This window comes from Phascolarctos cinereus, unplaced genomic scaffold (assembly GCF_003287225.1).
Source record: "Phascolarctos cinereus isolate Bilbo 61053 unplaced genomic scaffold, phaCin_HiC Scaffold_5;HRSCAF=322, whole genome shotgun sequence".
NCBI classification, from domain to species: domain Eukaryota; kingdom Metazoa; phylum Chordata; class Mammalia; order Diprotodontia; family Phascolarctidae; genus Phascolarctos; species Phascolarctos cinereus.
In genome coordinates, this window is record NW_027555958.1 from 284,352,724 (window position 1) to 284,365,460 (window position 12,737).

The 12,737-nt window shown below is 39.3% G+C and overlaps 1 protein-coding gene across 1 annotated transcript in view; it reads right to left on the reverse strand.

Moving 5' to 3' along the window:
• The window catches only part of SDK2 (sidekick cell adhesion molecule 2), a 453,394-nt gene that overhangs the window by 38,976 nt on the left and 401,681 nt on the right, over positions 1 to 12,737 (reverse strand). Inside the window, exon 40 of the mRNA XM_021002493.2 lies at positions 9,761 to 9,886. Within this exon, the coding sequence (XP_020858152.1) occupies positions 9,761 to 9,886 (126 nt within the window). The remainder of the gene's footprint in view (positions 1 to 9,760; positions 9,887 to 12,737) is intronic.

Below are 12,737 nucleotides of genomic sequence, written 5' to 3' on the forward strand. Positions count from 1 at the left end.
GGAAACTAATTTATTCTTAAAGAACTAGTGGATCAAAGACTAAGTCATGGGAATAATAATTAATTTCAGGAAAGAAAACAATGAGACAATGTACACTTTGGGGACGAAGCCAAAACAGTCTTTAAAAGAGAATTAACATCTCTAAACACTTTCATTGACAAAAGAAAAAAAATAACAAATCAATCCTTGCAACTAAAAAAAATTAGAAAAACAACAAATCCCAAACCCCTCAAAACACAAAAATACAAATTCTAAAAATCAAAGAAGACATAAACAAAACTCAGATTAAAAATCACTAAACTAACTAAAATTAGAAGCTGTTTTTTTAAACACAGAAAAATCAAAATAACAAAAATAAAAAAACAAACTAATAAAATTTGTTATCTAATGTAATAAAATAAGAGAGGGAAACCTAATTGTCAGTATCAAAACATGAAAAAGAAGAATTCACAATAAATGAGGAAGTAAGGGAATTTATTAGAAACTATTTCATCAAGTTACATGACAAAAAAAATCTTAAATAAAATGGATGGATACTTATAAAAAATGCCCAGACAGAATAATCATTAGAAAATTTAAATGATGCCATCTCAGAAAAAGGAATTGAATTAGTTATAAAAGAACTGCCAAAGAAAAAAATTCAGAAACAGACGAATTTACAAGTGAATCCTGTAAAACATTAAAAGAACAATTAATTTCAATATTGAAAAATTTGCAATATTTTCAACATGTGAATTTGGGGGTTTTACTTTTTCTTTTTTTGGGAGAGTATGAGGAGAAATACAGAGCGAACACAGGGCAATGATCATGATGCTTAAGAAATGAAGAAAAAAAATTGAAAGTTGAGTCAATGAATCATTAAAAAATAAACAGAAGATAGAAGCAGTAAAGATATTTTTTTTAACATGATTAAAAAGTATCTTTCTAAAGCGAAAAGCTAGTTTTACATTTTGTTATTTCATCGAGTCTGACTCTTATGATCCCAAGTACCATATCACACCAATACTGTCCGTGAGATTTTCTTGGCAAAGATACTAGAGTGGTTTGTCATTTCCTTCTCCAGTGCATTAAGGCAAACAGACAGTAAGTGACTTGTCCATGCTCACACAGCTAGTAAGTGACTGAGGACAGATCTGAACTTAGGTCTTCTTGACTCCAGGCCCAGTGCTTTATCCACTACACCAATTAGTTGCCTTTGTATTACACACAAAGGTGAAATACTAGATACTCAACAAATACAGAAGTAGAGCAAAGATTCTCCTTTTCCCCACTGTTATTTGACATAGCTCTAGAAATACCAGCCATAGTAATAAGATAAGAGAAAGAAATGAAAGGTATAAAGGTAGGCAAGAAGAAACAAAATCTCCCTTTCTGCAGATGATATGATAGTTTAAAAGTCCTGGAGGATCAGCAAAGAAACTGAGACAATTAAGAGCCTTAGTAAAGTATCAGGATACAAAATAAATTCACAAAATTTAACAACATTTCTATTTAGCAATAAAAAACCCAAAAAGGAAAAATAGAAAGGAAAACTCTACTTAAAATTACTTCAAAATACATAAAATATCTGGAAGTTGATTTTTGAAGGGACAGTCAAGATCTAAATAGAAACAACTAAAAATAATTCTTACAGAAATAAAGAATGAATTTAAACCTAGCTTAAATTTGAATTTAAAATAAGTCCAGATAACTGGAGGGATATTTACTGATCACTTAAGGGACATGCTAATATAAACAAAGATAATACTACTAAAATTAGTTTAAAGGTTTAGTTGTCCATCAATCAAATTACCCAGGAGATAGTTTACAGAGCTAAACAAAATAATAACAAAATTCACTTGGTGGAACAGAAAATATAAAATGTTTAGAAATTTAGAAAAAAAAAGTAGCAGAGAAAAGTAGAAACAACTTAAAAATTCCTAGACTATAAATTATATTATTAAGCAATAATCATTAGAGATATTTGGTACTGTTTAAAAAAAATCAGAAAAGCACATAAATGGAATAGAATAGATGAGGAAGAATCTGACACAACTGGCCTCAATAAACCACTGCTTGGTAAATCTAAAAATGTTACCTAGGAAAGAATTCCCTGCCCAACAAGAGTTGCTAGGAAAATAATAAAGCAGTTTGGAAGAAATGAAGTTTTGACCAACATCTTATACCATATACATAGACAGTTATAGAAGTAATATGAGACTAAAATAAGTAAATAGTGCTCAAAAAATACTAACAAATTCTCCAAAGGATAATTGCAAATTATTAACACCACATGAAAACTACTATAAATCGCTAAAAATTAGAAAAATGAAAATCAAAAGAATTTTGAGGCTTTGCTTCACACTTTGAAATTGGCCAAGATGACAAAAGATGGGAATTATTAATACTGGAGAGGTTATGCATGACATTAGTGGATTTTTAATAGAGTTTTTAGTAGATTTTTAGTATAAACTGGTCAAATTGTTCTGTAAAGCAATTTGGAAGTTTACTAAGAAAATGAGTGATGTGACTATTTCCTTTGACTCAGAGATCCTACAGCCAAACATATATCCCAAGGAGATCAAGGATAAAAGAAAAGTCCCATATACTCCAAAATAGTTACAGCAATAGTTTTTTTTTTTAGTTGCAAAGAACTGAAAAGAAATAGATGATCACTGATTGGGGAACCGCTAAATAAGTTATAAGCACATGAAGATAATGGAATATTACATACTGTAATAAATGATGAATATGGTAAGTCCACAGAAGCATGAGAAAACTTAACATGAACTGATACAAAGTGAGATAAGCAGAACCAAGGAAAAATACAAGACCACAAAAAATGTAAACGGAGAAAACAACAAAACAACAAAAACTGAATGCTATGTGCTTTTTGTGGTAGCAAGGAACAGCAATCAGAGGGGATGCCCATTGATTGGGCAATGGATAAATAAACTGGGGCACATAAATATTTCTGTGCTGTAAGAAACAACAAGTATGATGAATATAGAGAATCATGATATACATGAACTGAGGTAATATATATCAAACTGAGATAAAATCAAATATCAGATTATCAAATAATATATTTATGAAGACCTTTGCAAGCCTTAAAGCAATATATAAATGCTTCTAATGTTATGATTGTTATTCTTATTATTGTCCCACATAGAGTAAAGTAAGCAAAGCCAAGAAAAAAATATACACAAGAACTACAAAAATGTAAATGGAAAAAAATCACTGAGAAACAACTGAAAATGTATGTTGTGCTGCCCACTTCCTGACATAGAGATGATGGACTCAGATGGAGACTTTCTTTTTTTTGATGTGGCCAATGTGGAAATTTGTTTTGCTTGACTTTTCATGTATGTAACAGGGATTTTCTTTTTCTTTTTCTTTTTTTTCCTTTTTGCTAGCCAATGGGATTAAGTGACTTGCCCAGGGTCACACACCTAGTGTCAAGTGTCTGAGGTCACATTTGAACTCAGGTCGTCCTGACTCCAGGGCCAGTGCTCTATTCACTGCGCCACCTAGCTGCCCCAGGATTTTCTTTTTTTTGTTTGCCTTCTCAAATGAGGGGTAAAGGGAGAGAATACATAATGAAAACGAAATGAAATTTAATTTAAAATTTTAATAAATTTAAGAGAAAGAAATGAATGTTACAGAATTACAAAGAACAATCTTAGGCCCCCCAAAACTACCTGGTCCCCTATCTCCTTTATGGAGGTTGGGGGGTGGTGTCTAAAGGTATGGGACACTGCATATATTATCAGATTTTTTCTGATATATTGACTATTTTTTCCCCTCTTCTTTATTCTTTTAAAAAAAAAATTCTTTGTAAGGAATGGCTTTTCAGGAAGAAAGAAGGAGAAGGATATTGGGGAAAATTTGTTATTGTTCAGTCATTCTAGTTGTGTCCAACTCGTCATAATGTCCTTTAGGGTTTTCTTGGCATAGAGTGGTTTGTTATTTCCTTCTTCAGCTCATTTTACAGATGAGGAAACTGAGGCAAACAGGGTGAAGGGACCTGACCAGGGTCACTTGTAAGTGTCTGAAGTGGGATTTGAACTCAAGAAGATGAGTTTTCCTGACTTCAGGCCTGGCACTCTATTCGCTGTACCACTTAGCTGTCATGAGGGAGAAATTTAGGTGATGCAAATAAAAGAGTATCAGTAAGCTTAATTAAGGGGTAGTAGGTGGTACAGTGGAGCCAGGAAGATTCCTCTTTGAGAGTTCAAATCTAGTCTCAGACACTTCCTAGCTGTGTGACCCTGGTCAAGTCACTTAACCCTGTTTACTTTAGTTTCCTCATCTGTAAAAATGAGCTGGAGAAGGAAACGGCAAACCACTCCAATATCTTTGCCCAAATGGAGTCATGAAGAGTCGGACATGACTGAAAAATAACTCATCAATAACAACAATAAAAAGATTAATTAAAAACAGAGTGCTATGAAATTATAATGACCAAGCTTGGCCCCAAAGAAGACATATGAGAAGATACCTCTCTCCCTTCTTTGCAAAAGGTGTTATAAGTACGCCTTGGGTGTGGAATGCCAATAATAATGTGTTGGTAGTTTTATTGAATTGTTTCTCCCCTCTCTTTGGTTTCCTTTGTCATAAGGAGTGGCTCTCTGCAAGCAGAAAGAGGAGGCACATATACGGAAATATAGATGGTGTAAAAACCAAAGTGCAATAAACATTTATTTTAAAAAATTGATAAAATAAGTTGAGGCCTCCTTCCTGCTATTTAACCTACCCCATTCCCACAGCAAATGGAGAGAAAAGATGGGGCCCAATAAAAATCTGGGGGGCAACCTCAGAAGTTGCTAGATAGTCATACTACAGGTCTGGGTGCAAGCCCTGGGCTATTTCTAGAGAATGTGTGTATATGCATGTGTGCATGAGCATGTAAGGATCCATTCCCCTCCCCCTTTAAAAAATCTCCTTTCATTTTGGAAAGCGTGCATTCAGTGGCTGCTTGGCTAATGTTGCTGGAGGGCAGGAGCTGTCTTTGAAATTAATTATGTACAATATTTTTCAGTACAGGGAAATGCATGAGTTCCTAACAGTAGAAGTGATGTGGTTAGTGAAATCAAAGGATGGGGGGAGTTGAGGACGGGGATGGCATGCTGGTGGGACAAGGCCAGGTACTACACAGACAGGCTTTAGGTGATTTGGAAGCACACACTGAAGGGCCTCTATCCATCTTCCAGTCTTACAAAAAGTATGTCTTAAAAATGATGGACAATGGAAAATGTGAAAAGCTTATGGAAGTGGTGATGGGCAGAAGGCCCCAAGTGGAACACTTGGGGACAAATTCTGGACTTTCTAGGGAAATCTAAGAAAACCAACAGGACTTATGTTATAATATTCACATTCCATATCCTTGTCCTACACTTCTCTATACCTTAGTAGTGTAAAACACAAGTCTGTTAATAAACACCTACTATGCACTATGGTTTGAGGATCTTAGCTGAATGAGTTTTGTTGCTAGGCACACTGGTGGTATATTTGGGAAGCCAGCTGGACTGAGCAAAAAGAGCCAGGCCAATGTTTATTCTTCTCATGTGGAATGTTCACAGCTGGATTTAGTAGATTAGCTATCGCAACGGTTGAATATTAGAAGATTGGAATGTTTTGATTCTCCTGGAATTATTGAATATTTGCTATCAAAATTATGAGCCCTTTGCTATAATAATAGTTAGCATTTATATGGTGCTTTAAGGGTTTACAAAGAGCTTTACATATATTATCTCAGTGGTCTTCACAACAAACATGGGAGACAGGGGCTATTAATAACCCCATTTTACAGATGAGGAACCAGGCTGAAAAAGGCTAAGTGACTTTGCGGAAGTTACACAGATAGTAAGTGTCTGAGGCAGTGCTTGAATTCATGTCATCCTGATTCCAGGTCTGGTACTCTATTCAGCTGCCTAATCAATACCAATATTATTACTGCTTTTTGCTATCAATGGTATCAGCTACTGAAATTATTAGGTATTTTTCATTTTAATGACTAGCTATTCATTCTGATTTCTTGGCAGTCCTTGAGTGATGACTGACATCATAACAGGTACAAAAACACCTTTCTCCTCTTTTTTCTTTTTAAACTGAAATTATTGGATATTTTCCATTTTAATGACTATCTATTTACTCTGATTTCTTGACAGTCTCTGAGTGATTACTGACATCAGAACAGGCACAGAAATACCCCCTTCCTCTTTTTATTTTTTTAAAATGGAAATTATTGGATATTTTCCATTTTAATTATTAGCTACTCACTATGATTTCTTGATAGTCTATGAGTGACTAGTGACATTATAACAGGCACAGAAACACCTCCCTTCTTTTTTTAAAAACTGAAATTATTGGATATTTTCCATTTTAATTACAAGCTATTTACTGTGATTTCTTGATAGGCCTTGAATGACTGATATCATAATAGGTACAGAAACACCTCCTCCCCCCTTTTAGAACTTAAATCACCTAATGTCTGATGCCACCACATCCTAGATGTCTTGTGACAGCATCTCTCTTCCTGACTCTGGCACCTCTGATTAACTGGGAAGCCTAGCAACGGAGGTAGCTGGCAGTGGCCGAGAACTCCTCGGGGTTAGCGGAGCCCTGGAGAAGCAGGTGTCACAGCTAGCTGTGAAACGGGAGCTAGGAGAGCAGCCCCCTGAGCAAACTTATCAGCTGCTCATTCTCTGATGGCTCTGGAAGTTCTTGTGATTCAATTTCAGGCATGACAGGAGAGGCTAGTACAATTACAGGGGTTGTAGGAGCCGTGGAGCAGAGACAAGATTTAAAGAGACCGCTTGGAGAGTCCTGGAGAGGTGGCCGCCTTGGTTACAGCCCGCTTCAGTCTAACGGGAGGAGCCAGGCTGTGAAAGGGGGATCCAGGCACGGAGCCATTGAAGCTCGCTAGGTCTGCATATATCATTCTGGCCCTGGGAATATGCCCGATGAGTGACCTCAGCGGGGAGGAAAAACTCTCTGTGGGGGTAAAAACTACCTCTGGGCTGGGATGAGCTCGATCCTTTGGCCGAGAGTCCATATTTATGTTACAAACTTCCCCGAGGGGGTGGGATTCATCAGCTCTAGAGAAATCCCAGTCTGTACAGAGCAAACTCAGAACGTCTGCTGTCCAGTCCCCGGGATGGGGCATTCCTGCAGCCGTGGGAACTATGAGGAATGGCTCTGACTACTTAGGGCTCTTTAGAGCAATGGTCTCCAAACTTTTTTTTTTTTGGTGGCACACACTGTGAGAAAAAAAAAAAGGAGATAAAAATAAAACCAACAATATTTTAAAAATAATTATTTTATTTACTCACAGTAGCAAAAAAAATCTCTTTTGGTCTCACTTAAAAATGTAATAATTTTTTAGCTACAGCAATGTGATTGACTATGTTTTGTTATTTCTGAAACTTGTGGTTTAACAATTAGCATGCAGTGATTTAAAGGGCTGTTTTTTTTTTAAGGCAATTGGGGTTAAGTGACTTGCCTAGGGTCACACAGCTAGTGTCAAGTGTTTGGTCTGAGGTCACATTTGAACTCAGGTCCTCCTGACTTCAGGGCCAGTGCTCTATCCACTGCGCCACTTAGCTGCCCCTAAAGGTCTGGTTCTAAGTTCAGGTGATTACTCTTGGTTTTTGAATGACAGAAACTGTTGAGATGGGTAGACCCAATCAAAAGTACATTATTGACTGTGCTTACTAAATTATAACACTCATTTTTTCATTCTTATCCATCAGTTACGCAAAAGTTTTTGTTATCACAGCTAGCACATTTCCCAGAATTCTGGTTATAAGTTCAGTTAATTTCTACTTTTGGTTTTTGAATGGCTGTCATAGTTGAAAAAGATCCCTCTCCAAGATGGACAGACCTGCAATGGAAGAAGTACATTATTGACTGTGCTTACTAAATCACAACACTCATTTTTCATTCTTATCCAACAATTATCCAGAGGTCTTTGTTGAATCATAGCTAGTACATTTCCCTCTGTCTTGCAGGAAGGTGGCGGGGCATGGTCTCTGGAGATCAGGTGCCCAGTTCAGAAGGTGGCTGTGGCAGGCGGTGATGCTCAGAGAGGCCTGGTCGTGGATGACCTTTTTCATTCATTTCTAAAGTGTCCAGTGGACTAGGAGGATGGGTGGGGTGGGTCTTGGGAGCAGATCTGAGAGATTTGTCTGTGTCTCATATCCAGTGCTGCTGCCCTTCATTTCTTGCTGGTTTAATTATTGCCTATTCCTCATAGGCTCTCATTCCTGCAGTTCCTCCTAGGCTCATTGTCAATCTCTCTTGGAGCAGTGGGATGGCCTTCCAAAGGGTCTGGAGGAAGAAGGTCTTGGGAGCATTATAGCTCTCAAGTATAGCTGCCCCAGGCATAAGGGAGCTCACATCCTTAGGAGACATTTCTCTCCTGGCCAGCCTGGGCTCATCCTGGGATTTTTTGTGCTGTGTTCTCAGTCTGTTCTGGGGTCTGGGGCACTTACTTCATCCATTCTTCTCTCAGGATAAGACTCTGGAAGGATTGCTGGGGAAGTAGGGTCTGTCTATTCTTGGAGCTGCCAGCCCTACCCCAGGCAGGGGTCAAGGGTGTGTGTGAAGTTCAGTTGAAGTCAATCAATCAATCAGCAATTATTTATTAAGCACCAAAATCAGGCACTGTGCTAAGCACTAGCACAATTTCAAAGAATGAATTGATCTCTACTCCCAATGAGTACATCTCCCAACAAAAATCTTTGCATAACTGGTGGATAAGAATGAAAAAATGAGTGTTATAATTTAGTAAGCACGATCAATAATGTACCTTCTGTTTGGGTCAACCCATCTCAACAGTGACCATCCTTAAAAAATCAAGTGTAGAAACCACCTGAACTTAGAACCAGCCCTTTAAATCAGGGCATGCTAATTGTTAAACCACAGGTTTCAAAAATAACAAAACATGTCCTTAGTCAGGACTCGGTGAGGTGTGCACTGCTGTAGTAGGGTGGAGGACAGGGACACATGGGGTGGGGGAAGGAGTGAAGTAGGCATGGCAGTCTGAGTACAGGCTGGGAGGGGGGCAGCAGAGGCAAGCAGAGACCATAAGCGCTAAGAACAGCTGATGCTGTTCTCCTCGGTCCCGATATTTTGTTTGAATTCCCCAGTGGACCATCTTGTGCACCACCTGGGGTGTGTGTGTACCCCACCTTGGAGATTACTGATCTAGGGATGGCTAACTTCATTTTCCCTATTTTTTGGTAAAACCCATGCAATCAGACCAATTGTGGGCATGCTCCTTATGTCAGGTCATAGGAGTCTTTTAAATACAATAGCTCAGGCCAGAGACAACTGAGGAAGCATTAGGATTCCTGGCTACTCAGCCAATGCAGCCTCTGTTTCCAACAGTGGTGGTTGAGGTAGCCTTAAAAAACCTGGGGGTTTGTCAACTTAAACCACTCGGCTTAGGCAAGGATAGTCCTCAGGCCGCAGCCAAAATTTGATGGACAGTTCAGGGCAAAACACTAAAACACAAAGCTAGTTCTTCTTTCTGGAGCACCTGGGTGACCTCTGAGCCAGAATCCAGCCTCTTCTCCATATATGATACACTAACCCTTATGTTAGCAGCTATTGTAGGTCCTCAAACAAGACCAGCATCTTCTCAAATAGAGGAAAGAAAGTTTCTGCAAGAAAAGGAAACTGAGGAGAATGAAGAAGATAGAGTGTGGGATATAATCATGCCAGGAAGCCTGGAAAGCAAAGACAACTTTGGACTGAGGAGTTAAGTGGAATGTACCTGAGGGTCGGGCCTCTATGACATAGCGGGTGATAGGGCCTTTGCCAGGATCTCCGCTAGACCAGTGAATGGCGATGGCTGAGCTGTACCGGATGATGATGGGAATTCCAGGGGGTCCGGGAGCACCTGGAGGAATTCAAGGTCAACCAATCAATCAGCAATTATTTATTAAGTACCAAAACCAGGCACTGTGCTAAGCACTAGCACAAGTCCAAAGAATGAATTGATCTCTACTCCCAATGAGTTTATATTCTAATAGAGAGGCAAGTATATTAAAAATATATACAGCATAAAGTCAATAAATACAAAAATATATGTATGTGTGTGTGTGTGTGTGTATATATATATATATATATATATATATATATATTTATAAATAGGTGGAGAGTCAAGTCAAGAAGCATTTCTTAAGCACCTACTATGTGCCAGGCACTACATAAAGTGTTGGGGTTAATAGGAAAGGCAAAAACAGTCCCAGCACCCAAGGGACTCATGAACTAATGGGGAAGATGAAGTGTAAACAATTATATGCAAACAAGATATACAGGATAAATTGGAGATTATTCCAGAGGGAAGGCATTAGCATTAAGGCAGAGCAAGAAAGGCCTCATATAGAGGATGGGGCTTTAGCAGAAACTTGAAGAAGGCTGGGATTTGGAGATTAGTTGGGAGAGCATTCCAGGAATGGGAGACAGCTAGTGAAAATACACAGTGAGGAGACAGAGTGCATTGTGTGAAGAACAGCAAAGAGGCTGATTGCTTGATCCTACAGTATGTAAAGGGAAATAACAGGTAACAGAAGTGGAGAGGTAGGAAGGAGTTCACACACAACTCAGTGGGAGCTGCCCCACCTTTTCATCCTCCACCAGGGCTGCTCAATGAGGAGCACTTAGAGAAAAAAAAGAACCTGAGATGTCTGATGCTTTGAAGGCTTTCAGTAATGTTTGTAGGTTGACCTAGGATTTAACTATGAGGCCTGATGTTTGAAATAGAATGTCTCAGCCTAGTGTCCCATTCCATGTCTGCCCAAATCCTCTCGAGCATTTGCTGTAATCTAACATATAGAAATGGAAAGATCAGAGGAGGAGGCGGTGGTGATGTGACTGAAGCCATCATTATGCAGACATATAAGCAGAGGAGTTAGGCTGCTAAGTGGCACCATGGTGCACAGAGTGCCAGGCCTGAAGTTGGGAAGCTGCATTATCTGGCCTCAGACACTGTTGTGACCTTTGGCAAATTACTTCCCCTTTGTGTCTCAATTTTATCACACCTGGATATATAGACTAGGTGGCCTCCAAACTGTAGGCCAGGTATAAGTTTATGATCCTGTAAATCCTGGCTCTGCAACTGGCTGATTGTGTGACTTTGAGCAAGCCTTTCCTAGGGCTCAATTTCCTCATTTGTAAAATGAGGGGTTAGACTAAGTCTGAGGTCCCTTCCCCCTTGGAGGTACTTTTAAGATCTCAATTTAGGATGTAATGAAGGAAGTAAATAAGTATTTATTAAGCACGGGTGCTATGCTAAGTGCTTAACAAATATAATCTCATTTGACTCTTAGAACAACCTTGTGAGGGAGGTGCTAATATTCTCCTTTTACAGTTGAGGAAACTGAGGCAGACAGAGATTTAGTAACTTGCCCAGGGTCACACAGTGTCTGAGCATCTGAGGCCACATTTGAACTCAGGTCTTCCTGATTCTTGGCCTAGTGCTCTAGCGACCTGTGATTTGTGTACAACAGGAAAAAGAAGTGGACAAGTTCTGTAGGTATAACAGGTGGCAAGTCCAAGGGCTGTACTTGTTCCCATAAAACATTCATAGAACTAAAGGAAGGACTTCAGCACCCGGGGTAGGTCCTCTGTGTGGAATTTATGGGAGGATATTATCAAGAATATAGCATAGGATGAGAAGATATGCATGGGAGGTGACCTGCCCAGTTGTGAGAATTCCCTCTTTACTGGACCTGGAGTCAGGAAAACTTGAATTCAAACTTGGCCTCAGGCATATACTAGCTGTGTGACTTTGGGCAAGTTCCTTAACTTCTGCCTGCCTCAGTACCCTCATCTGTAAAATGGGAATAATAATAGCACCTGCCTCCCAGGGTTATTGTGAGGATCAAATAAGATACTATGTGTAAAGTACTTTGCAAACCTTCAAGTGTTATTAATGTTGCTATTATTATCTCTGACAATAACTCACCACTGGGTCAGACAATAATAGTGGAGGCAGCATTATTAGAAAGCCACTTATGAAAATACATACATGCTTCTTGGGAGGAGAGAGAGGACTCATCTTGTCTCCTCTAGCCCTCTCATTACCATGGATTAGTTTATCAGAGTAGCTAACCGTGACCACTGAAGGTAAAGAAAATGCTTTGCCTTTGTGGATGAGACACGGGACAGAGAAATTTCCAGTTGGCTGGAAGAAGGTGAGGAGCAGGCCATCAACGAACACTGGGTAGCTGGTGTATCAAATCCCTCTTAATGTCCAGGGACGGTGTTAAGCAGAATAGGATGGAGTAGAGGAGGGGGTTTGGGGAAAGGTGAAGGAAATGCTGCCGATGCAGAGCACTGAAGAAAAACTTGGCTCATTTTACAAAATCAACTCTGCTTGGAGGTCAGGTCAAACATGGAAAAGCTGCCCAAGTCTGGAATGTTGCCATCTGAGGACTGGCAGGGCCTGGGAGTCACAAGGTGTCAATCCCAGGATCCCAGGATTGATCACAGATTTAGTGTCGAAAGGGATTTCAGAGCCCGCCTGATCCAACCCCTTCATTTTTGGAGTTCAGAAAACTGAGGCCAAGTGGGGACCTGTAGAGTTTGGTAGCCACTAATCATGGGATCACAGATTTAGGGCTCAAAGGAACATCAGAAGTAATATGATCTAACTCTTCCTCCTTCCTTTTGCAGGTGGGGAAACTGAGGCCTAAGATAACCCCAGATGATAAGTTATGGCCTTACAATTTCCAATTCTTTCTTCT